This window comes from Chiloscyllium plagiosum, chromosome 21, assembly GCF_004010195.1.
Source record: "Chiloscyllium plagiosum isolate BGI_BamShark_2017 chromosome 21, ASM401019v2, whole genome shotgun sequence".
In the NCBI taxonomy this organism is placed as follows: Eukaryota; Metazoa; Chordata; class Chondrichthyes; order Orectolobiformes; family Hemiscylliidae; genus Chiloscyllium; species Chiloscyllium plagiosum.
The window spans coordinates 52,615,837-52,642,921 of record NC_057730.1 but is presented as its reverse complement, the minus strand read 5'-3'; the positions used below and the strand labels follow the sequence as shown (position 1 = coordinate 52,642,921).

The window sequence follows — 27,085 nt, the reverse complement described above, 5'->3', positions numbered from 1 at the left end:
CATTAATTGGTTTTCTCTCCTGAAAATGTCCCCTTTATGCCAACTCTGTTTTCTATTAGTTAAACCTTGTGTAGTGTAATTTTTAACTTTATTTGGAAGCACTAACTTTTGGAGCTATCTGATAAAGGAGCAGCGCTCCAAAAACTAGTGTTTCCAAATAAACCTGTTGGACTATAACCTGGTGTTGTGTGTTTTTTAACATTATCCACCCCAGTCCAACACTGACACCTTCACATCATTCTATTAGTTAGCCAATCCTCTATCAATGCTCATATATTGTCCCCAATACTGTAGACTTATTCTAGTTGAATGCCTTCTGAAAATCCAAATGTATTACATTTACTGGTTCCCCTTTATCCACCCTCCTTCCTCAAAGAAGTGCAATAGGTTTGTTGGCATGCATTCTTCTTATGAAGCCATTCTGACTCGGCTTGATTATGTTATGTATTGATAAATGCTGTAGTGTTAACTTCTTTATAATAGACTTTTAACATTTTCTCAGTGACAGATGTCAAACTAACTGGCTTGTGATTGCTTGACAGCAATGGTTTGGATTTTGTGGTCAGCAGCAAAAGCATAGTGCTCACTATTGACACGAAGAATCACTTCCTTTAAAATCTGTTGAAATCTGTATCATTAATTTCTCCTACTATGGTGTTATTTCATTCTGATTTCAAAAGGAGGAGATTTGGGCGGCACGGTGGCACAGTGGTTAGCACTGCTGCCTCACAGCGCCAGAGACCCGGGTTCAATTCCCGCCTCAGGCGACTGACTGTGTGGAGTTTGCACGTTCTCCCCGTGTCTGCGTGGGTTTCCTCCGGGTGCTCCGGTTTCCTCCCACATCACAAAGATGTGCAGGGTCAGGTGAATTGGCCATACTAAATTGCCCGTAGTGCTAGGTAAGGGGTAAATGTAGGGGTATGGGTGGGTTTCGCTTCGGCGGGTCGGTGTGGACTTGTTGGGCCGAAGGGCCTGTTTCCACACTGTAATCTAATCTAATCTAATCTAATCTAATCTCTGACATCCAGGAAAATTGAGTCATCAATCACTTTGAGCAACTTATCACATTTCAAAATTCTCTCAGACAGCAAATCTTGAAGGGAAAAGTACTGATTACCGTTTGCTTTTCAATATTTTTACAGAGATGAAATAAAGTGATGTCACCTTCCATAAACGGCGCTATTAGGCTTGCTTAACAATAAACCTGCTTACTGATGCTCACTTTGGATTCTGCCAGGGCCACTCAGCTCCTGATCTCATTACAACCTTGGTCCAAACAAGGAGCTGAATTCCAGAGGTGAGGTGGGAATGACTGCCCCTTAACATTGGGACTACATTTGACAATTGTGGAATCAAGGAGCCCATGCAAAACTGGAGTTAATGGGAATCAGGCAAATACTCCACTGTTTAATGATATCTAGAACAAAGAAAGCTGGCTGTGCTTATTGGAAGTCAGTCTTCTCAACTCCAAGACAACTCAGCAGAAATTCGTTAAAGTAGTGTCCTTGTCCCAACCATTTTCAGCTGCTTCACCAATGACCTTCCCTCTGTCCTAAATTCAGGAATGGGGATGTTTGCTGCTAGCTGTACAATGTTTAGCACCATTCCTCAGATACTGAAGCAGTACATATCCAAGTGCAACACGTCCTAGACAATATCCTGGACAATTTTGATTGAAAAATCGCAAGTACCATCTCCCAGTAAGAGAATCTAACCATAGTCCCATGACATTTAATGGCATTACCGTCACTAAATCCCCCAAAATCAATATTCTATTGGCCAGAGCGAAACTAGCCATATAAGAAGAATGGCTACAAAAGTAGGTCTGAGGCTAGGAATCCTGCAGCAGAAAATTCATATCCTGACTTCCCCAAAGCCTGTTCACCATCTACAAGATGCAAATCAGGAATGTGATGAAATGCTCCATACTTGCCTGGATAAATGCAACTCTAACAACAATAAAGAATCTTGACATCATCCAGAACAAAGCAGCTCAGTTGCTGCATTTGGCCGTTGACTCTTTCAGTATCTGAGAATGCAATTGGCAGTGGCCATCCCCACTTCTGACCTTATGATGGAGGGAAAGTCATTGATGAAGCAGGGTAAGGTGGTTGGGCCTAGGACACCACCATGCACAACTCCTACACTGATGCTCTGGAATTGAAATGAGTGATCCCTAACAACCATAACCATCTTCCTTTGTGCCAGACATGACTCCAAACAGCAGGCAATTTTCCCTTTGTTTCCCAGTGACTTCATTTTTGCTAGGGCTCCTTGATGCCACACTGTCAAATGCGGCCTTTACGTCAAGGGCAGTCACTTTTGTTTTACCTCTGGAATTCAGCTCTTTTGACCACATTTGAACCAAGGTTGTAATGAGCTCAGGAGCTGATTGGCTCTGGGGGAACCCAAACTGATTTTGAGTGAGCAGATTAGTGCTCAGCAAGTGCTGCTTAATAGCACTGTTGATGACCCCTTCCATCCTGCTTTCTATGTACAGGTCATGCCTGGTCAATTTTTGCATTGTTGGGTGGATACCTGTGTTGTAACTGTACTGGAACAGCTTGGGGAGAGGTGTGGCAAGTTTTGGAGCACAAGTCTTCTGTATTGTTGCTGGTATGTTGCCAGGGCCCACAGTCTTTGCAACAGTTTCCCATGGTATTCAATGGCATTACTGTCACTAAATCCCCAAAACCAACATCCTATTGACCAGAAGCTGAGCTGGACAAGTACCATGGCTTCAAAGGTAGGTCAGAGGCGAGGAATCCTGCAGACAACCAGCCTCCACCCATTTCTTGAAATCAAATGGAGTTTGGAAGATGAAGAAATTGGATGAAGACTGGCCCTGATGCCGAGGACCTCTGGAGGAGACCGAGCTAGGTGATCTGCTTGGTACCTGCAGCAGAAGATTGTTAAGAATACTTCAGACTTATATTTTGCACTGAGGTAGTCTCCACTGTCATTTGAGGTGGAGATGTTTATGGAGGATCTGCCTTCAGTGAGTTTTTTAATTATCCAATAGCATTCACAATTGGATGTAGCGGGACTGCAGAGGTGAGATCATAGATTAAGTTTCTAGTCATGGACGGATTAATACACTGTAAGATCTGTGTCCACAGATCCCAGTCAAATACAGGGCCCCCATAATGTAGGCAAACTGCATACAGTTACTAGATCACTTTGATTTACCTTGATAGGAATTGCCATAATGCCGTGAATAAGCATCCTCTGGGAACACTATTTCACTCATTATACGTCTGTGATTTCATGGAATTGAGGGGTATGATTACATTCAGGGCCAAAAATTGGTAATTTAACACTTTTGACGGTGCATGAAAATTTATCCTGTTTTGTAGATCTGCAAATTCAGAGCACCAACAGAACTATTCCCAATGGGAGAAATTTTGCAGCTTCTGAAAAGTCTTTCCAGCTCAGAATATGTTTATTTGAATAGCCTGACTAATGTATTCAGATATAATGATCATTGAATATTGTGATTCTGCTAAGGTGCTTTAAGCAATGGAAAATTGCCATAACCTCTCATCAGGAAGGATGTGATAGCACTGGAAGGGGTGCAGAGGAGGTTCACCAGGATGTTGCCTGAGTTGGAGACATTGAACAATAAAGAGAGACTGGGTAGGCTTGAATTGTTTTCTTTATTTAGAGCAGTGAAGATTGAGGGGTGACATGATTGAGGTGTGTCAGATTGAGGGGTATGGACAGGGTGAATGAAGAGCAGCTGTTTCCCTTGATTGAGGAGTCAGTCACGAGAGGGAATAGTTTTGGGGTAAAGGGTGAGGGATTCAGGGAGAATTTGGAGGAAAAAGCATTTTCACTCAGTGGGTGGTGGGAATCTGGAATGTACAGCCTAGGAAGGTAGTGGAGGCCAGAAACCTTACAACCTTTGAGAAAAATTTGGATGAGTTCTTCAAATATCATAACATTCAAGGTAATTGGACAATAGGATTAGCGCACCTCGAGTGGTAGTTATGTCAGTGCAAACTTAATGGACTGAAGGGCTTTCTCTGCACTGTATGAATCAAAAAGTGAATATCTTGACATATATGAGGGGTATAGGCGTATTCTGAAGAGAGAAATCAGAGGGCACAAAGGGGATGAGAGCACCTTGGCAGATAAGGTTAAGGGTAAATCCAAAGAGATTCTACAAGCACGCTAAGAGCAAAAAAACAACTAGGGAGAGAATAGGCCCTAGGCAAAACTGAGAACTGCAGATGCTGGAGATCAGAGTTAAGATTAGAGTGGTGCTGGAAAAGCACAGCAGGTCAGGTATCATCCGAGGAGCAGGAAAATCGACATTTTGGGCAAAAGCCCTTCATCAGGAATGAGGAGGTTGTGGTAGCGAGTCTGTTTCAGGACATGGTTGAAGAGCTTCAGGGCAGAGGGGATGACCTGGGAGTTGCAGTGAGAGAGGGACTTACTGAAACCCTTGTAGAGAGCAGAGGCGAACTTCTTCAAGGTAGGCATCCTTGCAAGACGATTCGTGGTACGGTTAAAATCAGCTAGACAAAAGTGAGGACTGCAAACGCTGGAGATCAGAGTTAAGATTTGAATGGTGCTGGAAAAGCACAGCAGGTCAGGCAGCATCTGAGGAGCAGGAAAATCAATGTTTCGGGCAAAAGAATAGGCCCTGTACAGATCATCTATGTGTGGAACCACAGGAGAAGGAAAAAATACTAAACAAATACTTCACATCAGTTTTTACTTTGGAGAAAGAAGTGGAGGCTAGGGAATTCTGGGAAATAAATGTTGATGTCTTAAAAACAGTCCACATTGTAGAAGAGGAAGGGCTGAAGATGTTTAAAAAACCCATAAAGGTGGATAAATCTCTGGGACCTGATCAAAGGGACCCAAAGGGCAACATTTTCCATACAGAAGATGGTTCCTTTGTAGAATGAACTGCCAGCAGATGTGGTAGATACAGGTATAATTATAATATAAAAAAAATTTGGGTAGGTACATGAATAGGAAAAGTTTAAAGGGATGTGGCCAAATGCAGGCAAGTGGAACTAGTTTAGTTTAGGAAACCTGGTCAGCATGGACTAGTTGGACTGAAGGGTCTGTTTCTGTGCTGTATGACTGTATCTATTGGGAACTAACAAACATATTAAGTTCTGCGTGTAATTAAGTGTTGCGCTGAAATTCTGTGACCATTTTATGTAAAACCATAGGTTTCCGAATTGTAGTTTTGATTAAAGGAGAACTTAAGCTCTTAGAAGTGGCTGCCTTGCCTGATGCCCTGTCATCTGTTTTATCTTAGTATTTGAATTCAATTTTTCCATTTGCCAAATTTGTGGTGGTGCATGCGTCTGATTCGGGAGTGACTTTAATTTCTTTTTCTTTAAGGAATGGTAGGAACAGTTGGCAGCTGCAGCACTAGAGATCTGCACTTTATATCCTTTTTATTAGAGATTGTTTTATTCCCTCAGCAGTAAATCTGCTGCTTCCAAGGTAACAGATGCTCAGCTGGAGAGCTGGTATTCCTACAATGCCAAAATGTAAAACTTCTGTCCAAAGTTTGTAATAGTAAAAGCATTTTGATAAATTGCAAAGACCTACACGATTGTATGTTACCAAGAATGAAAAACATGTTCCTATAAACATCAGGGAAATATTCAAGGATGATATCCTGTGTCTGGGCATAAATTTAGATTGCAGCTTGTATGCATATGAATAGGAAAGATTTAGAGGGACATGGGCCAAGTGTTGGCAAGTAGGACTAGTTTAGGTAGGGATAGTTTAGGTCAGCATGAGCAAGTTGGACCGAAGAATTTGGTTCCATGCTATACATCTCAATGACTCTATGGACAACAATTGTAACTACAAAGGTATATCATCATGCAGAATCACTGAGTGATAGCTTGTAAATTTAATCTACTGAGTTCCTGATGTTGGGTAGTCCCACAGGCACCTGGAAATCAGAAGTTGGAATTTCCCTTGCCAACTTTCATGCACCACCTCCTGATTTACTTGGAGCAGTGTCAGCTATGGCTTGGGACCTAATTGCTACTTGATTTGTCATTTCGGTCACAGTTTGTAGCCTGAAGTAGCCAAAAAGCACTAGGAGGGGGTATTGGCTTCCAAACAAGTTAAAAATGCAGATATTAGTAATTGTTACTGGCAAAGCATTACATTGTGATCTTACAAACCTCCATGTTGTAAATAGGGGGATTGGTTGTTGTAGCTCTGTACATATTTGCTCTTCAATTGAGTTTTCTGTGAGTTAATTCAGGAATACTTTACATGATTGACTGTTGTGCTGACTGAGTTGGGTTTAATTAATGGAGTAAATTTATCAACTCCACGTCAAACATCTGATTTAAGTTAAATTGGATAAGAATGTGTCTGGGTATCTTGCAAAATGTAATTTTTTTTCCCCAGTGCGTTTTCAGTCTGGGGAACACTGATTCTGGGGCAATGCAGGGGAACAGTCAGCAGTTTGTAAGGTCATTTTTAGTTTAAAGCAAAATATATTGTGCATGTGTTTTGCTTCTTAGAACACTTTCATGAGGGAGAAAATGAATTTGCATGTGAGTTTGTAGGAATGAGAATAATTTGAAAATTAGTGTCAATGTTTTAGCTTAAGTTTGAAATTGTATTGTATCAATTTTTGCATCAAAACATTTTAAAAGTTTACACCATGGCAGGTGAGCTGAAATATGCTCGAATGAGAAAATCATAAGTGACTTGGAGCTTCTGCTGGTATCAACTTAATAAAGAAAATGCATTTTTAACTGTACAAATTTTGACAAAAGAATCTTCATCTGGCAAGCTGCTGAATCAATGTATCTTGATTGTGTCTTAATTTTATAAAATAACTTTAAACATGGCAGTTTAATGAAAGAATGCTCTAACTTCCCATTTATTTAATACTACACAGAGTAATTTTATTTGATACTTGGTAACAGCTGCTCGTTTCCTTCATCCTCTCTTATATTGTTGAATCTGACTTTGGTTTTCCCTTCCCTAGTACCATCCACAGCCAATGCCAGACTTTCTCAAACCTGCCCCTCTGCCTGATCAGCAAGGTATACGCTCAGTCAGTACTACAATGACCACAAGTACGGTTGTCTCAACTAAACCTGCTCCAACCCTAATTAAGGTACATCTCTTTTATACACTCGAACCTTTGTACAGTCTCAGGTGGTATAACCAGCTGTGTTTGGTTTGGGTAATGTTGAGTGATATTGGCTGTTTTGTGCTAGAACTGAATACCTCCCACTTACATCCATGCATTGTTTCCTTATGCAGGTCACAAAGTCATAGAGCACAGAGACAGACACTTCAGTTCAACCAGTCCATGTCAATCATAATCCCAATCTAAACTAGTTCCACCTGCCTGCATTTGGACCATAGCCCTCCAAACATTTTCTATTCATGTACTTCTCTAAATATCTTTTAAATGTCTTTTGGACTGTTTTATTGCAGTAAAAATGCTATTTAATGCAAATTTTATGAAGTAAGCGACCTAATTTTCTGAAGCTGCTATATTTTGTCCTGTCTGTCCAGTGAATTATTTTCAATCACTGGAAAATGGTGCAATAGTACAGTAGGCAAGATAGCAAAAATAAATTTAAAACTGGACCTTATGACACCTACAGTTATAGTGATGTTGAGAATAATTGATATAATACCATTTTCTGGAATCAGTCTCCTAGGTTGGTGGACTGGAGATTAAGCCAGCACATTTAGCATTATACTGCACTTTGAGGATTCATAGTGGGTAAGACACCAATCCCACACGCACAGTTCAGCAAAGACATAAGAAAAAGCTCTAATTCTGACATGATATGGAGATGCCGGTGTTGGACTGGGGTGTACAAAGTTAAAAATCACACACCAGGTTATAGTCCAACAAGTTTAATTGGAAGCACTAGCTTTCAGAGCTCTGCTCCTTCATCAGGTGGTTGTGGAGTGAAAGATTGTAAGACACAGAATTTATAGCAGAAGTAAACTTTTGCTATAAATTCTGTGTCTTACAATCTTATACTCCACAACCACCTGATGAAGGAGCAGCACTCCGAAAGCTAGTGCTTCCAGTTAAACCTGTTGGACTATAATCTGGTGTTGTATGATTTTAACTCTGAAATTATCTCTTTCCTATAAAGCAATTTCAGGGAAACAGACTTGAACTAACATGAGTCAAGAGTGTGGTGCTGAAAAAGCACAGCAGGTCAGGCAGCATCCGAGGAGCAGAAAAATTGACGTTTCGGGCAAAAGGCTTTTCCAGCACCACACACTCAACTCTAATCTCCAGCAACTGCAGTACTCACTTTCACCTAGTTGAACTAACATGACATGTCCAGACTTCACTTCAATTATTGTACAGTTCTGGTACATGTTCTCAGTATGGTTACACTATTTTATAGGATAAACCCACAATTTTCAAATATCCAACTTATATTAAAATGATTATTGGAAAGCTATAAAAAAAGTGATGAATTTTCTTAATGTAGGAGTCCTACTTTTAAGAGTGTGCACTAATTCCCTACAAATGGGGGCAGTAAGGTTGGTCAGTGGTTAGCACTATTGCCTCACAGAAGCAGGGACCCAGGTTCGATTCCAGCCTCAGATGACTGTGTGGAGTTTGCACATTCTCCCCGTGTTTGCGTGTGTTTCCTCTGAGTGCTCCGGTTTCCTCCTACAATCCAAAGATGTGCAAGTTTGGTGAACTGGCTATGCTAAATTGCCCATGGTGGTCAGGCATGTGTAGGTTAGGTCTATGAGTCAGGGTAAATGTAACAGAATGGGTCTGGGTGGGATACTCTTCGGAGGGTCGATGTGGACTTGTTGGGCCGAATGACCTGTTTCCACACTGTAGAGACTCTAATTTTAATTCTAACAAATGAATACTCAGCTTGAAGACAAGTGCATTTTAATGAACACCTTTAGGGTGAAGGTTTGCTCGCTGACCTGTAGGTTTAATATCCAGACGTTTCATTACCTGGCTAGGTAACATCATCAGTGGCGACCTCCAAGTGAAGCGAAGCTGTTGTCTCCTGCTTTCTATTTATATCTTTCTCCTGGATGGGGTTCCTGGGGTTTGTGGTGATGTCATTTCCTGCTCATTTTCTGAGGGGTTGATAGATAGCATCTAGATCTATGCGTTTGTTTATGGCGTTGTGGTTGGAGTGCCAGGCCTCTAGGAATTCTATGGCATGTCTTTGCAACGAGAATTCCTAGAGGCCTGGCACTCCAACCACAATGCCATAAACAAACGCATAGATTTAGATGCCATCTATCAACCCCTCAGAAAACGAACAGGAAATGACCACCACAAACCCCAGGAACCCTATCCAGGAGAAAGATATAAATAGAAAGCAGGAGACAACAGCTTTGCTTCACTTGGAGGTCGCCACTGATGATGTTACCTCGCCAGGTAATGAAACATCTGGATATCAAACCTACAGCTCAGCGAGCAAACCTACACCCTAAACCTCAACCTGAGCTACAGACCTTGCAAAAATGAACACCTCTTGTACCATCACAGCGTGGGAGTTAAATTTCTCCTGTTAATTTTACTGCAAATGGTGGCAACAGTACAAAAAGGCCGTTCTCATTTAATTGTCCACCAAGTTGCATACAATTCTGGTTGCCCTTCTATAGGAAGGATGTTTTTAAACTTGAGAGGGTGCAGAATTTATACGGATGTTGTTGGGACTGGAGGGTTTGAGTTTTAGGGAGAGGCTGAATAGGCTGGGACATTTTTAAATCGAGGGGCTTTGACAGGGTGAACAGCCAAGGTCTCTTTCCAAGGCTGTGGGAGTCCAAAACTAGAAGGGATTGGTTTAAGTTAAGAAGGGAAAGATTTTAAAAAAGAACCTAAGAGGTAACTTTTTCACGCAGCCAGCGATGCATGTATGGAACGATCTGCCAGAGGAAGTGGTGGAAGCAGGTACAATTATAGCATTTAAAAGGCATCTGGGTGGGTATATGAACAGGAAGGGTTTAGAGGGATATGGGCCAAATGCTGGTAAATGGAGCTGGATCAGATTAGGATGTCTGATCGTCTCAGATGGGTTGGACCGAAGAGACTTTTTCTGTGCTGTATGACTCTCCCTTTTCTGTTAAAATTATGAACAGGAGGAATATATATGTTTTAAATACTAAGCAAATTACCCGAGGAATAGTCATTCTAATAAATGCATATTCTAGTTACAATCAAGAAATTGTTTGTGAATAGTTGGGCACTAATCTGGAACTGAAGTCTTTCTGCATCAATTTTACACCAGCAAAGCCAACCCAAAACTGCAGCCGACAAGAACCGGAGCAAGAAAAACAAGGATCTTAAACCCAGAGTGAAGCAGCTGAAGTACCATCAGTATATCCCACCAGACAAAAAGCATGAGAAAATTGAACTTCCCATGGACACAAACTATTCCCGGCTTCTGCAACAACAGCAGCTTTTCCTCCAGCTGCAGATCCTGAGTCAACAACAGCAACACTACAATTATCCAGCCATTCTGCCTGCACCACCAAAGTATGTAGCACATACCAGGTGATTTCCTTTCAACCTCTAAAAGTATTGTCTAGCTTTGGCCTTGTGTTGTTTCTCCAGTATCTGTCTGCTACATGTTCGAATGTTTTTCCCAATTACACTTTATTGTGCCGGTCTTGCATCCTGAAATTTGAACCTGCAGCAATCAAATTCTGTTTTAGGATAAAAGTAATTTTATTTTTTTTCTTTGTAACTGAATGGGATGTGAATGGCTCCTTAGGTGCTGTGCAGATCTGGCTTTCCCAGTATTACAAGCAATTGTTGACATGTGGGAGACTGAAGTTTGCTTTGCTATAATTTTCTCTTGGGAAAAAGTGAGGACTGCAGATGCTGGAGATCAGAGCAGTTTCCTGAAGAATGGCTCATGCCCGAATCGTTGATTCTCCTGCACCTTGGATGTTGCCTGACCTGCTGCGCTTTTCCAGCAACACATTTTCAGCTATAATTTTCTCTTGCCATTTTGATCCTTTTTGGTCATGTTAGCTCTGATTTTTACTGAGCTCCAATTATAGTGACTACAGCATACTGTTTCTGGTTATTGATGCATGTACTGCAGCACACTTTCTGGTAGGGATATATTAGACTGGAATGTCATTGTTGGGGGGGTCATATCTACATTACCTGCAGCAAATTGTTGCTGGGATATAGAAGAATACAGCGCAGTACAGGCCCTTGGGCCCTCGATGTTGCGCCGATCCAAGCCCACCTAAACTACACTAACCCACTATCGTCATATCTACATTACCTGCAGCAAATTGTTGCTGGGATATATTTACACTGACTGTAGCAAATTGTTGCTGGGATATATTTACACTGACTGACTGTAGCAGACTGCTGCTGGGCTATGTTTACATTGTTTCATGAATACATTTATGTGGGCTGCAGCACACTGTTGCTGGGCTATAGTTAGACTGATTGCGGCACACGTTTTCAGGGATATATTTACATGGGCTGCAGCATACTGTTGCTGGGGTAAATTTACATGAGCCGCAGCAAATTGTTGCTGGGTCATATTTACATGGACTGCGGTAATCTATTGCTGATGTATATTTTTGACTGCAGTATTTTACTGCTGACGTGTAATTACATGTATTGTAGCTTATTCTCCAGTATTTTACCCAAGTGTGTGCAGAGGAACCTCGATTATCCAAAGGACCTGGATGGGGAGTATTTCATTCAATTAATTGAATTTCTGATTATCAAAAGCTGGATAACATAGTTTAGCCAAGCATTGGGACCTTGTGATCTTGCCAGATAATCCGATATTCAGTTAATCGAATGCCAGATAATCGAGGTTCCTCTGTATACCAACATAATTAAAGAGTAAGGGTTAGCAGGTTATACAATTGAGGGAGGTAAAGCCATCAAACCCAAACCTGTTTTTCCCTGATTTCCACATGTGGAATCTTTCCCGCAAACTGACCACATTTTGAGATAGAATTCCCAGTTCACATTCTCCCCCAGTTTGGGAATGCAGAGTTCAGTATAGTCATAGCCTCACATGCTTGTTAACCTCCACGTAATATTAGAAACGAATGTACTTTCACCTTTTTTAAAAACAAGTGGTTGCTATATGTTTAAATGACAAGTGCATTGGCTTAATGTGGAAGGCACACAAAGAAAAAAAAAATCAGAATTATTGTCTGGCTGGTGTTGATTATGTGATAACAAGCTTATTATTTAACAACTGTTACTGTACCTTCATTCCAGGTCATGTAATGATAACCAGCCAACTAGCAGCATAACCACATCCACTACACTGGCTAATTGTGCACCAGCATTATCATCATATGTCACACTGCACAACAGCACACCATGCTGGAAGTTGGGAACTCTCCCCTCTAATCTGGATGACATGAAGGTAGGTATATGTTTATAAATAATGCAAAGAATATCCTTACCTACTTCCAAATGCACTGGTGAGGTTAAAATTGTGTATTTTGCTTTTGATAGTTTCTATATATAAAATGAGCTAATTGTTTTAAACTGGTTGAGGAACAGCCGGTTTATTTTGATAAACAAAAATTTGTACTTCCTCCACATTAGAAGATTATTCTAGTCTGAGGACAACTGCATGAACTGATTTAGTTTAAGGCAACAGTTCTCTGTCAAACCACTAAAGAAAACACCACATAGAGCTAGGGGAGTAAATCTAATGGTGAGGTCTGTGTCTGTTTAGGCAGCAACCCTTGGGTTTCAGCCAGGTAAAGATCACCACGTGTCAAAATCCTATGTACTTCCTTTAGGACTCCAGTTTACTTATTGAATAGGACTGATTGCCTGAATCATTTAGATGCTTTGGGGATCTAGACTGGCTCCTTTTAAAATAACACAATTAGCATCATCAAAGTAAACCAATAGGGCCCATTTTGAGTTTTGGAATTGATACATAAAATGAAGAAACTAGATCAGAGTTCTCGGGTGACATTTGTGTATTGAGATAGTTGTATTTACCTGATGATTAATTTGCTCAGTTTTAATAGAGAACACAATTAGACAAAGATTAACAGCTGCAACGTAAATGAAGCTGCATTAAAATATCTGCCGCTAAATGGTCTTGTCTGTGGTTCTTGTAACTTTGACATCTGCTTCCCGTTGCATGCATGTTTGATCAGATGATTGCTTTCATTCCTACATGATTTAATCTATAACTTTGGAAAGCAGACGATTAACAATTGCAGTGGTGCAGTACTGCCACCTCCTGTATGCTTTTGGTTAACAACTTTCTACCAAATCTGCTGCTGCTTTAGTTTTTCCCCAAATGATGATGCTTTCAGCATTTCTCTTGTAATTTATTACAGATTTTTAAAGGTAAGTGCACTGAACTTCTCTATCTAAGCTAAGTACAAGAATGAACATTCCCCAAAGGAAACTTCCATATCCGCCACAGATTCACCTGTACCTCCACACATATCATCTATTGCATCCTTTGCACCCGATGTGGCCTCCTCTATATTGGGGAGACGGGCCGCCTGCTTGCGGAGCGTTTCAGGGAACACCTCTGGGACACCCGGACCAACCAACCCAACCACCCTGTAGCTCAACATTTCAATTCCCCCTCGTCAAGGTGAGGGTGATAGGTCAGACCCTCACCTTGACCTCTTTCCACCTATCACATTTCCGAACGCCCCTCCCCCAAGTCCCTCCTCCCTATCTTTTATCTTAGCCTGCTGGACCAACTTTCCTCATTCCTGAAGAAGGGCTAATGCCCGAAACGTCGATTCTCCTGTTCCCTAGATGCTGCCTGACCTGCTGCACTTTTCCAGCAACACATTTCCATCTCTGATCTCCAGCATCTGCAGACCTCACTTTCTCCACAAGAATGAACATGCAAATTCGAAGAAACTATACATGATTTTGGTCATGACCCTGGCAGTTCATAAGTTAGTTACAGAGGAGGAAGGTCATTGGCTATCTTAAAATTATTTATCAACAATACTTTAAAGTCTAACAAGTAATGCTTCTATCTCTTCCATGGTTCTTGACAGCTATACCACCAGCTAGCAAGCTAATAATTGGAGACACTCCCGTGATATAGGATGCTTGGCAGGGTCAGGTCGGAGGTTCCCAATAGACATATCTGAACATTACCATTGGGATCAGTAGATGTTTGAAACCTGATGCTTTTAAATTGGATTTGGGCAAAGTGAATATATAATATATTTATTTCAGGCATATTCCTGACAATCTGCTGCTTTAATTTGAATGCAGTTTATAGTAAAACTGTTAAAATTATCGGAGTTATTTATTTCAGTTAACTTCTGTGTTTGCATAGCTCCCATAAACTATTTTCAGAACCTCAAGCATTGATGAATGTGTATTTAAAACCATAAGAAATAGGAGCAGCAGTATACACGTTGCGTCTTCTCCACCATTCAATGGGATCATGGCTGATCCAGTACCCCTCATGTCCACTTTCCTGCCCTTTCCCCACAGCTCTTGATTGCTGACCGAACATGAATCTACCAATCTTAGCCTTAAATGTACACAAAGCCTCATGTCGCAAGGAGTTCCAAAGGCTTTCTACCCCCTGAGAAATATTGCCTTATTTCTGGATGTTTTCACCATTTTTACACATGGTTAGAAAATGACATTTAAACAAAAACTGATCAAAGATGCAATTTGAAAAATTAGGACACTTTTTTAAAAATTGTTAATGGGATGTGGGTGGCATTAGCAAGGATGACATTTGTTATCCGTCCATAATTACCCTCAGACTGAGTGGTTGGGCAGGCCATTATGAAGGGCAGTTAGAAGTCGATCACATCGCTGTCTGGTCTGGAGTTATGTTGGCAATATGTCATTCTGTAAAGGATGTTATTGAACTGAATGGATTTTGACACAATCAGTGATCGTTATGTAGTCTCCATTATTGTCATTAGCTTTATATTCTGGATGTTATTAATTATGTTCAAATTCCATATTAGAACCCCTGTCCCCACAGCATAAGTTTTAGGCCTCTGGATTATTAGAGTTGAAAAATGTGATGCTGGAAAAACATAGCAGGCCAGGCATCATCCGAGGAGCAGGATTACTCGTGCAGTAACATTACTACAATGCCACTGTCTCCAGAAAAAAATATACTTTCCAATTAAAAGGATACTGCACATGTAATATTTTTTTAAAAAGGCAGGTTCAAAAAAACAGAAGACTACAGGGAGAGGAAATGCAGTCCTCTCCTGTTGAATAGAATCTAGAGTTTTCAATTGAAATGCCCCACAAAAGTGAGGCAACATAATGAATGCATCATTAATATAATGCTGTTTGAAGTGTTTCCAATGGAACAAGGCAAATTGGGTTATCACTTGCTCTGTATGTTCACTTTATTGTATACTAAGGCAGTGTAACCCATGAAGACTATTTTTTGGAATATGAAGTTGCAGAATATGTATCAGGTCTGTGTTTTTTTTTTGAATGTCAAAGATGGAGCTATGTGGTGTTCACTTATTGATTTAAGCAAGGCCATATAGCTTTTGTCGAAGCTGGATTTGGTACATCTTTGAGACAAGCTGGCACTAGCTGCCTTCAGGTTGAAAAGCTTGCAAGCAAAGATAGCTCCCTTGATCTTGCTCTCGCTCTGACCCTCTGTGAATGAAAAAAACTTCAAAGACTCTGAACTTAGGAACTTGTAACTCAAACAAAGACCTAGGTCCAACTCACTAGTTTCTGAATTTAGGATTTTCCATCACTAAAATCCTTAAAGAAAAATCTGAGAAAACCTCATCATTCTACCCTTGCGATTTTGATGTAAAGAATTCCTTCCTATTTGTGAAGGAATGTGTACGCATGTTTGGCTTTGTGATGACATGTAGAGTAGTGAAGCTTGATTACTTGTGCACTCTTCCCATCAGAGTTGTGAAAATGATTTTTCAAACAGCCATGCATCTGATTGATAATGGACTGAAAGCTGGAACAACGGGCTGCCTTTAGGGAAATGAATCAGTATAATCAATGTACTTACCCAGAAGGGGGAAAGGTAGGCCAAGCACAGCCAGGGCTCCTTGGAGAACAAAAGAAAGAGTAAGGTGAGATTCATGCATGGAGATAGAGGTCTGAGGTACCAAATGAGTGTTTTGCATTTGTCCTTTCTAAGGAAGAAGCTGGTTGTCCAAGTATTGGTGAAACAAAGTTGTTGAGACTCTGGATTAAAACCTGATAAAGAGGAAGTATTGGATAGGCTGGCTATAAGGTTGATAAGGAGAAAGTGAGGGCTGCAGATGCTGGAGATCAGAGCTTAAAAATGTGTTGCTGGAAAAGCGCAGCAGGTCAGGCAGCATCAAAGGAACAGGAGAATCGACATTTCGGGCATTGATAAGTCAGCAGTACTGGGTGAGTTGCTTCCAGTAATACTGGGAAATAAGGACAGAAATTAGGGCAAGAAACGAGGTGTAGTGATGAACAGTCATTTCTTGGATTGAAACAAAGCATATTTCAGTGGCAAGTGTACAGAGTATTACTTTGCTTGATCTGTATTCATGACTTATACATGGGTGTGTATTTCAAAGTTTGCAGATGACGCAGTTGAAAGTGTTATTACCTGAGAAGAGAGGTGTTAAACATTAAGCTGTCATAGACAGGCTGGTGGAAGTGGCAGAATTACCCAACATTTGAAATTTAATGCAGACAAGTGTGTTGTAAAACTTTTTAGCAGGAGGAATGAGGAGAGACAATAGAAGGATACAATTCTAATGGAGGTGCAGAACCAGCGACACTTTGGGGTAAATTTGCACAAGTCATTGAATTTGGCAGGGCAGGTTGAGGAAGTGTTTGATAAAACATGCAAAATCCTGTGCTTCACACGCACTGGCAAAAGTAATGAAGTTATGGTGAACCTTTAGCAAAACGTTGGCCCAGCCTCATCTGGAGTATTGTGCCCAATTCTGGAGGCCCTCTTGGAACAATGTGAATGTTTTACACAGGGTGCAGAAAAGATTCATGAGAATGAATGAGGGACAGCAGTTATGTGGTCAGATTGGGATTGCTGGGACTGTTCTGCTTAAAGAGGAGGTTTGTTCGAGGTACACAAAACCATGTGGTGTGTAGAAAAAGCAGATAGACACTGTTCCTTTGGCCAAGGGATCAGGAACTAGAGGACACTAGTTTAAGGGGAATGGTAAAAGAAACAAAATTGATACTTCTCTGAAGAGAAAATAATTACAGGCCTAGGGGAAAAGGCTGACCTGATCACTCAGTGGGCCTAATAGCCTCCTTTTGTTTTTATTGTTCCATGTTTCGATAAGACATGTGTATCCAGTTTCATCTTTGGGTTATCCAATTGTCAAAAGTAAATGTAGGGAAAAGTGAGTCAACTCTTATAAGAAACTAGGACCATTTAGTAGAGTGATTTATAAGAAACACCTTGGAATCATAAATTCTCATCTCGATAGAAGAGTCTTGAAAGACCAGTCTGTAAGTATCATGTGAACTTGCTTAAAGAATATCATTCTCTCAATGATTCATCAGTTCAATCTCCTTTTGTGTGACATATTTGTGTTTGTTTTAAATCTGTAAACAATGTTTTCTGATCACACATGTGATTTTAGTTGGACATATGTGTGATAGTGTTCCTGTTCTAAGCTGTTGTTAATATGGGTATAAAATTGGATGTGTATTTGTATCGATCCCATGATGAACAGGCAGATTTGTGAAATGGTATGTGCAAGGGGAAAACACATGAAATTATAATAGAAAATGCTGGGAGCAGTCAGAAGATCTGGCAGCATCAGGGGTACCACCAGCCTGCAAGGTTAACTCTTGTTCTCTTTCTTTCTACAGATGCTGCCAGACCTGCTCAGTGTTTCCAACTTCGTTTTTCTTTCAGATTTCTAGCATTTGCTTTATACTACTTTGCTTTTTTTTGTTATTGAATATAAAATGCAGAGTTCTAAGCAAGTAAAGAGAAATGGTGGTAAATTTTAATAGATGGGATTTGAAATTGTGTACCTATTTTTCAATAAATTGGTGTCCCATGTTTTTATTGTATATGTGGTGCATGCTGATTAGTTTTCTAAATATATCCATTAGGTTTGTCAAGTGACTGATCTGAGAGTGATAAGTCCATTTGTAGCAATAAGAATAAAATTTGATTTTTAGTGGCTTTGTTAATGTAGAAAAGTACTCTCACAGCAACAAAGAATAATTTTGGTACAACTTTCTATTAGACCTGGCAAGTTGGATGGTAAGACTGTCCTGATCTGACTAATTCTTTAATATATTGAAATTAACTGAGAGTTTGAGAGCACCCCTTAAAACTAACGTAGCATTACTTTAAACTTACTTTTAAGCATGATAATTTATTTAACCAGTTGTTCTTGTTTTATATTGTGCAGGTTGCAGAACTGAAGCTGGAACTGAAGTTACGAGGACTCCCAGTGTCTGGTACTAAAATGGACCTCATAGAGAGGTTAAAATCTTACCAAGACTTAAGCAACGCTGCTGTTAGTGCTGCCGTAGTGACAGCCTCTAACTCTACTATTGCAAGAAATCAGTTGACGGCTGCATTTCCTATTGCTGCTCTTAGCAATGTCATGACCACCACAGAAGCAACCGTTACAACAGCATCAAACAATTTCCAATTCTATGAAAATGCAGCCTCTCCATCTCCTACCTCTCCAGCTCCCTCAGAGCAGTCTAACATCAGCACCGATGATAGCAATCTCACAGATATGTTTACTGAGCTGGTGACCATGGTGTCTCCTTCACAGCTCACAATTCATGCTTCACCTGTGAATACGACTGTTAATGAAGATAGCACAGGGGTGAATGGGGCAACAAACCATTCGAATTCTCAAGGTGCTAGCTTGGTGAGTCTAGATGCTGATGCTACTGAAAAGGACCGAAAGCTTCAGGAGAAAGAGAGGCAAATCATCGACCTCAAGAGAAAGCTTGAGCAGGAACAAAAGTTGGTGGAAGAACTGAAGATTCAATTGGAAATTGAGAAAAGATGTCAGCATCAACAATCTGTGACTGTAAACCAGAAGCAATTGGAAACTCATGTCAAAGAGGAACACAGTCTCTCCAACTGTCCTATTTCAAGACAGCCAGCAACAGCACCCAATCAACCTCTGGGTCCATCAACCATCACTAATCTTGGCACATGCAGTCAGAATGCAATGAAACAAAATGGTCTGCTTGTGAAGCAGGAAGGCTCACCGGCAACAGCAGGGCAACAGAATGCAGTCTCTCAGTTTTATGTAAACCCACCAAGACAAACACCAACTACAGTTATTGCCCAGGCCCAACCTCATGCTTTATTGACCACTCAGACTGGAACCCAGCTTTTACTGCCATTGGCCATCCAAGCACAGAATGCAAACCCTTCCAGTGAGTCTAAGCATTTACATGCAGGAAATATTAAACTGCAGGTATGGAGTTACTAAACTTGGTTTTACTCACTATATATTTGTGTCCTATTTTTGTGGCAGACTTGTAGGATAATGAATGATAACTAATTTGCACTAAAAGAACAGAATCACAATGTAAAGTGGAGTCATTTGTTTTCAGTCACATAAGGATGTATATTATAAATTTAAATTCTGAATTAAAGCTCCAATTATCAGAAAAAATACAATTCCAAATACGTTAATACTCAGTATTTTCAGAAAGGTTAAATCCCAAACTCCCAATGGTCAGAGCCTATTGATGCTGTCATCATTTTGTTAAGAAATTGGTGATAAGATATTTCTATATATAATATAATTTGCACTGATCTGTTTTTCAATATTTCTTTGGCAGTCTCATTCACAAGCCCAGGTGCAGATACCAATCGCTGTCCCAACTTCTGCTCCAGTCCAGTCTTCAGGCTCTCAGAAGCAGTCACAACCATCAGAACCTGTGCCCCAACATAGTTTGTCCCAGAACCCACAGATTACAAAGGTTTGTAGTGACAGTAAAAGTGAAATTGTGTGGTTCGGTGTACCAGAGTTAAGCCAGCCATCTAATATTTGGGCAGAAATGGAGTAAATTGCTTGTAATGAAATATCAAAACCACACATGGCGATTAGCTTAGTTTAATTTTTATATTGTAAATCTTTATTTTCCCAGATGAGGTACTCCTATTATTAGCTTAACTTTCAAAGACCCATTAGCACTGGTTTGGATATCCACATGTTCATTTGTATATCTCCATTCTCCACAGGAAATTATCCCATTATTTACAGTCAAACCTGAATTGACCAGCGATTGTTTTACATTCTTGAAGATTCCTTAAGAGTTAATTCTAAATTTTAACTATATGTAAGAACATTCTTTGCTTGAGAAAAATTAAGAATGGGAGTAGACCAGGTGGTCTGCTAATTGTCGACTACCCAATTGCGATGCCTTGAATATCAGGATTCCCAAAATGTTGCACTCTGAGTAGTCACAGCATCTCCTGGGAGATGTTATTAAAAAAACAGACAAAAACAGACCAATTCATGAAGGAGAAAATCTCCTACATAGTCAAGCAAGATTACTTACAAGTTATATTACCTTGTATCACATCTATCATTTGTAACTTACACCCAGAACAATTGTTTTGTAAACTAATTATGTAAGCGAAGTTAGGGTTATATCTATCAGTAAAATAACCTCTGTGAAAAATAGCAATCTCTTGATATTCTACTCTAATTCTGTGCTATTCATTCATGGGATGTGGGCATTACTAGCAAGAACTGCATTTATTGCCCATCTCCAATTACCTAAAGGACAATTCAGAGTCAACCATATTGCTTTGGATCTGGAGTGTCTCTGGTGGGCCAGATCCGGTAAGGGAGGCAGAATTCCTTCCTTCAAGGACATTGTTGCAAAAACCCATTTGGTTCACTAATCAACAGTGGTCGCCATTGGTGAGTGGGCAGCCAACATTGGGTTAACCTTATACTGCAAATTTGTATTAAATACACATTTCACCATCTGCCATGGTGGGATTTGAGCCTATATCCTAGAGCACGGAATGCGATGCAGAGAAAAGAGCTTCATTAAAAAAGTCTGTAGTATTTAAAGTTCCATCTAACTCTATCAATGGCCATACCACACTCTTGGAAGGCAAAATGCCACAGCCACAGAAGAAATGGCTTTGATAGTTTGTCTTCTATAGGAAAGATGTTATTGCACTGAAAGTATGCCATTGGATGTCAGCTTTCAGTCACAAACAGCCTTCTGCCACTAACCTCTGCCTCCTATCGCTAAGCCAATTTTGGATATAACTTCCCAAGTTTCCTTGGATCCAATATTCTTTTACCTTCTTTATCAGTCTAGTATGTGGGCTCTTGTCAAAGGTTTTACTGAAACTCATATAAACTACATTAACTGCACACCTGATGAATCTCCTCAAAAAGTTCAATCAAATTCGTTCTCCTCTGCCAATGCCAAGCTGAGTATTCCTGATCAAACCAAGTGGAGGTTAATTCTTTCCTTAAGAATTTTTTCAAATATTTTCCTTATCACTGATGTGAGATTCACTGGTCTATATTGCCCTGGTTTCTTTCTGCTACCCTTCTTGACAAATGGAATGTAGATCATTATGAAGGTCATAAAAGTAACAGTCCTAATCTCAATCTTATAGAACACCAATTTGTAACCAGTTTATGCACAAATCCACAACAATTAATAACCATTTCTTCCTAACAGGAGTGTAGTCAGTTTTTAATCCAGTCCAACATTCTGCCATAATTTCTCAAGATCTACCATACAGCAGTCTGATACATGGCGCCTTATCAATAATTTTATGCAAATCCATCAATGTTCACCAGTTAGTAGTTTCTTTGGAAAAAAATCAAAGATTGATCTGACACCATCTTATAGTTCCTCCATAAATCAAGTTGACTGTCTCTCCTAACTACTACTACTTTGTCCAGGTTGTTGTACAAAGTATATGCATGTTACACATAATAAAAGTCAAGCTATCAAAACCTTTTTTTTCTGTAGTTTTGGCATTTTGCCCTTTTTGAAAACTAATCTCCTGGGAGTGTGGTATAACCTTTGATAGGGTTAGGTACAACTTTAAATATGCTTTTATGAAGGTAAACATTATTTATTCTGCTCTGAATTTTTGATGCAGTAGACTGAGGATGTATTTTTCTGAGACTGGTCAAAAAATTTATAGAGACTTGTAAATCCACAGGTTTTTGCATCCACATCAACAACGAATGCATTTACAAATCACATTCAGACAGCAGCAACAGTGCAGCAATGTTTCATAAACAATTCAACAGGGAATGTGCATCATCCAAGGATCAGCAGTGTTAATGCTTCACTGAATGGACCCAACTGTGTACACAAGGTAATTGTAAATTTTATATAGCATCCTTTTTCAGAAAAAGCAATGGCAGGTTTCTCAATTATATTTATTGGTCTCCACCTTTAGATATTTATCAGTTACCTTATTGGAAGGATGAATATATTGTTATTAATGTACTTTATTAGTCTTCACATCTGGGCAGGATAATCTTCCAGCAACAACCTCATAAAAACATTCATGTGAACCTTTTACCACTCATCCTCTCAGCTTCTCCCAGTCTCTCTCTACTGGTAGGGACAATAGTCCTGGCTTGGATTAGTTTGTAAGTCTAAGTTCCTTTGTCTTGTCTTAGTTTGCTGTTCCTCAGCAGTATAAGGAAACTTTAAAACTTTTAGTTACAACGTTTCTCAGCTATGGTGGTGTTATGTTTTAGTTGCTGCCTTTCAGTTTGTGCAAACCATGGCCTGAGTCAGTTATATTTCAATTAGTCTCAATCTCTGCAGGATTATCATAGAAACCATAGACCTGTTGTCACTGCAATCACTAAAAGTCAAGGCAGCACTTAATACATTAATATTTTGAACTTTCATATGGACAATAATATTTTCAGATACAGCATGTTAGTAGTTTAAGGAACGAGCTACGCCAGGTTTAGAATGCTTGGCTGGATCAAATGATATTGGACCTTCTGGTTTTGAAAGCTTTCTACACTGGAAAGTTTCACGCAACAATTGTTTATGTCTGTGGCAGACTTAATGATTGTTTGTCAATAACTAATAACAATTTCATTATTGTTATATTGTTTAGTTACCAGAATGAACCCAACCTCTCTCCTATCTGGTAATTCCTGTGTACCTGTAACGAAGAGCAAAGCTGCTAAGAACTTGGAAAAACAAATGAATTACAGCAAAAGCACATTAAAGGCTGGATGCTTGGGCCCCAGCTGTTTAGAATCTTGGTCAGTGATTGGGTGTGGGAACTAAATATATGATTTCCAAGTCTGTTGATGATACAAAACTAAGTGGGAATGGATTGAAAGGAGGCTGCATGCAAGTTTCAAAGGGATTTAGATAGGCCAATGTGTAGGCAAGCACATAACCGTTGGAATACAATGGGGAGAAACACGAATGCAGAGTATTTTTAAATGGTGAGAGGGTGGGAAATGTTGATGTCCAGAGAGATCTGGGTGACCTTGTTCATAAATTATTGAAATCTAATATGCAGGTGGATTAGGAAGACATGGTACATTGGCCTTAATTACAAGGGAATTTGGGTACAGGAGTAAATGTATCTTTCTCCAAATGTACAGGTGAGACCATATCTGGAGTATTGTGTACAGTTTTTGTCTCCTTGCCTGAGGAATAGTGTCCTTGCCATGGAGGATGTGCAGTGGAGGTTCACCTGCCTGATGTCTGAGATGGTGAGATTGTCCAGTGAGGGGTGATTGAGAAGACTGGGTCTGTATTCTGTCGAGTTTAGAACAATGAAAGGAGATCTCATTGAAGCCTCACAAGAGTCAACACGATAGATGCAGGAAGGCTACTTTCCCCCCTACCTGGGTGGGTCTAGAATCAGGCGACACAGTCTCTGAATAAGTGGTAGGCCATTTAGGACTGAGATGTGGAGGAATTTCTTCACTCGGAACATGGTGAATCTTTGGTATTCTCTACCCCAGGAAACTGCGGACACTCAGTCATTGCTATATCTTTGGAACACACTCAATAGATTTCTTGTTGTTAAAGACAACAAGGGATGGGGAAATGGTGTTGAAATAGAAGATCAGCCATGATCTAGTTGAATAATGGAACAGAGTCAGGCTGAATTAGCTACAGCAGCTCCAGTGGTCCCAAGTTTAATGCAATTTGGGATCAGTGTCTTTAAGCAGATGTGGGTTAAGGTGTGGAAGCACTGCCTCCAGCCATTGTTTTAAACAAATTCTTTTAAATGGGAGTCGGCTAGTTGCTTGAAATGAGAGCAAGTGTTCATGGAGAAAAGCACTACTAGGACAGAACAGCTTGTTTCTATACAGTGATGTTGAAATTTGGTAGGATTTGTGCCTGGTTTGAACGATTTTTACTTCCTCAGTATTTAGTTCTTGGTGTAAATAGGCCTTAAAACCCTGCAGGGATTCGCTGAATCCTGCCTCACCTCCAACCAGAGCTAATGCTGAGCCTTGCTTTTCTGAATGTTTTGGAAAATAGCTATAAGCTGCATTTAAAGAGTTTTATAAGTAAATCTATACAGTACTGCCTTAGTCAATTGATTGTCCAATTAAACTTATGGTAGTATGGTCTGAAGAGAAGGAACCCTTGACACTGCTGCACCTTACTGCATACTGTGCTGGGCATTGATTTCCTGCACCCTTCCACTGGGAGATGGACAAGGTCTTGCAGAAAGGAGAATATTTCTGGTTTGAGAGATGTGATTTGGAGGTGCCAGTGTTGGACTGGGGTGACAAAGTTAAAAATCTCACAGCACCAGGTTATATTGTTCAGTATATCATATCAGTTGCATGCATGACACTGTGATCTTTTGCTATAAATTCTGTGTCTTATGATCCTGCTCCACAGTTACTTGATGAAGGAACAGTGCTCCAAAAGTTAGTACTTCCAACAAAACCTGTTGGATTATAACCTGGTGTGCGTGTTTTCGTTTGAGAGAGTAAGCTGCCTTGATGGGATGAATTGACAGACTTGCACAATCTGCTGGTCCTTTGTTCAATTCCTCAAAGGGCCAGCAAGGAAATGTATTTTCCTGAAAGAGACTTCAGATTTTCCTATCTAATTTCTAGGAGATTCTGTGATTGAGAGTTTGAGGTGGGTCCAGAGACTCAATAGAGGGGCAAGATTGTGTAGTGTATAAACATTGGCAGAGACAAGTTGGGTCAAATTACCTCTGACTGTGCTTTGGAATCTGTGTACCTTTACACTTTAAATGGTGAGGGTTAATACCATTCAATGTTACTCTACGTTTAGACAAGATAGGCCAAATTATCTTTTTCCCAAGAATCAGTTTACCTGTTTGTGTGATGTTCCTCATTATTCCTATTCTACTTATGGAATTCCATGTTCACTTATTTTCAACGTATCAGAAAACATGCACAATTGTTTGAAAACATCAAAACTAAGACTGTATGACTCTGAATTTTATTGGCATTAAACAAGAAATATAGCCCAGTACATGAATTAAAAATATAGTCCAGTTAATTCCAAGAGTGTTGACAGTTTTGTTGCACTGAATTGTTTAGCTTTTTAATTTCTAACACGCTCCAGTTTTACCTTTCACAGGGTAACTGTCTGAAATATAGTGCATCCTTTGAAACAATAATTTTCTGGAAACTGAAGGTTCTTTTATGAAACTTTGTATTTCTATTCTTGCTGCATTAATTAATAGGAGAAACATGCTATTGATAAATATTTATTTCTAGTGACTTCTTACTAAGTTGAAATATTTATATTGTATTATCTGTATCTCCACAGTCCAGACCATCTTCCCCACCTCAGTCTCAACAGCAGTTAGTAATCCAGCACCAAGTTTTTAGCAACTCTGTTTCAAAGGCAAAAGAACTCCCTCGATATGAGGAAGCAGTCAAGCAGACTCGCAATTTAAAACAGCAGGAGGTAAGCACAATGCGGAAAGTTCATAGACATTGAAATACTGGTGAAGATACTGTGGTTCATCCAGTGATTTGTGGGATACTAGAAATAATGCAACCAGTCAGATCGAGGGAATGCATGGGTTCACAACCTAATTAATTTAAATGCTGTTTCATTGTCCCTATCTCCTATATGTACATTTGTTGGAGAGAAAACCTTGAGGTCGGAAACAAGGCTGACATGCACACCCATTATTGTGTTCCTGACCTGGTACAAATAAGGTGGTGAGCTGGGGCCATTACTGGTGAAGAACCCATACTGGTGAAAGGCAAATTTGAGAACTACTTCTCACTGAGAGCAGTCAACACATCTGGGTCTGGCAGTTAGGGGCAGAAACATAGAACTAGAAGCAGGAGTAAGCCATTTGGCACCTTGAGTCTGCTTTGTCATTCAGTATGATGGTGGCTCACCGTCCATTTAAACGGAACCTTTTGGATGCTATGATGAGGGAAGCCAATGTTTTTTCACATGGATGTGCTCCGAGGTCTTTCTCGCTCTTTATTTTGTTGTCCTGTTTGACCCAAACCTATATCACTGCTCCTGTAATCATTACAAATCTGAAAATAATATGCAGTGATAATGAGCAGTAACTGAGAACGCAACAACTGTATATGGAGCATGTTGCATTTTTTTGTAAACTTTAGTTGAATTTTTGTGCAGGTCTTTAATGCCCACAGTCAGCAGATGGATGATCTTTTTGATATCCTCATTGAGAGTGGAGGTAAGCTGAATTCACCATATTGGTACAGTCAATGGCTATTGCTTTTAATAGCCATTTGGTAATACAGAAGCTGAATATTGCTGAAAAAAGATATCAGTTTTGACAGTTAATGATGAGCAAGGTCCTAACCATACCCATCCAGCTTGTGGTTTACAAAATTCAAAACAGCGTTCAATATTAGATGTGATTCTTTGATTGGATGGCATTTCCTTCCCAAGATCCACAAGCCTGACCACCCTGGCCGACCCATTGTCTCAGCATGCTCCTGCCCCACTGAACTTATCTCTACCTACCTCGACACTGTCCTATCCCCCCTAGACCAGGAACTCCCCACATACGTTCGAGACACCACCCACGCCCTCCACCTCCTCCAAGACGTCCGTTTCCCGGCCCCCAAAGCCTCATCTTCACCATGGATATCCAATCCCTCTACACCTCCATCCGCCATGACCAGGGCCTCCAACCCCTCCGTT

The 27,085-nt window shown here is 40.1% G+C and overlaps 1 protein-coding gene across 9 annotated transcripts in view; it reads left to right on the top strand.

The window, feature by feature from the left end:
• mrtfba (myocardin related transcription factor Ba) overlaps positions 1-27,085 on the top strand; it is a 238,705-nt gene that overhangs the window by 204,917 nt on the left and 6,703 nt on the right. For 7 of the 9 annotated variants that reach the window (XM_043712098.1, XM_043712100.1, XM_043712099.1 and 4 more), the window contains 8 exons: positions 6,989-7,120; positions 10,251-10,516; positions 12,227-12,377; positions 18,346-19,380; positions 19,751-19,891; positions 22,119-22,277; positions 25,715-25,855; positions 26,552-26,612. In XM_043712098.1, coding sequence (XP_043568033.1) covers positions 6,989-7,120; positions 10,251-10,516; positions 12,227-12,377; positions 18,346-19,380; positions 19,751-19,891; positions 22,119-22,277; positions 25,715-25,855; positions 26,552-26,612 — 2,086 coding nt within the window. The remainder of the gene's footprint in view (positions 1-6,988; positions 7,121-10,250; positions 10,517-12,226; positions 12,378-18,345; positions 19,381-19,750; positions 19,892-22,118; positions 22,278-25,714; positions 25,856-26,551; positions 26,613-27,085) is intronic. The other 2 variants (XM_043712101.1, XM_043712107.1) reach the window with 2 other exon arrangements.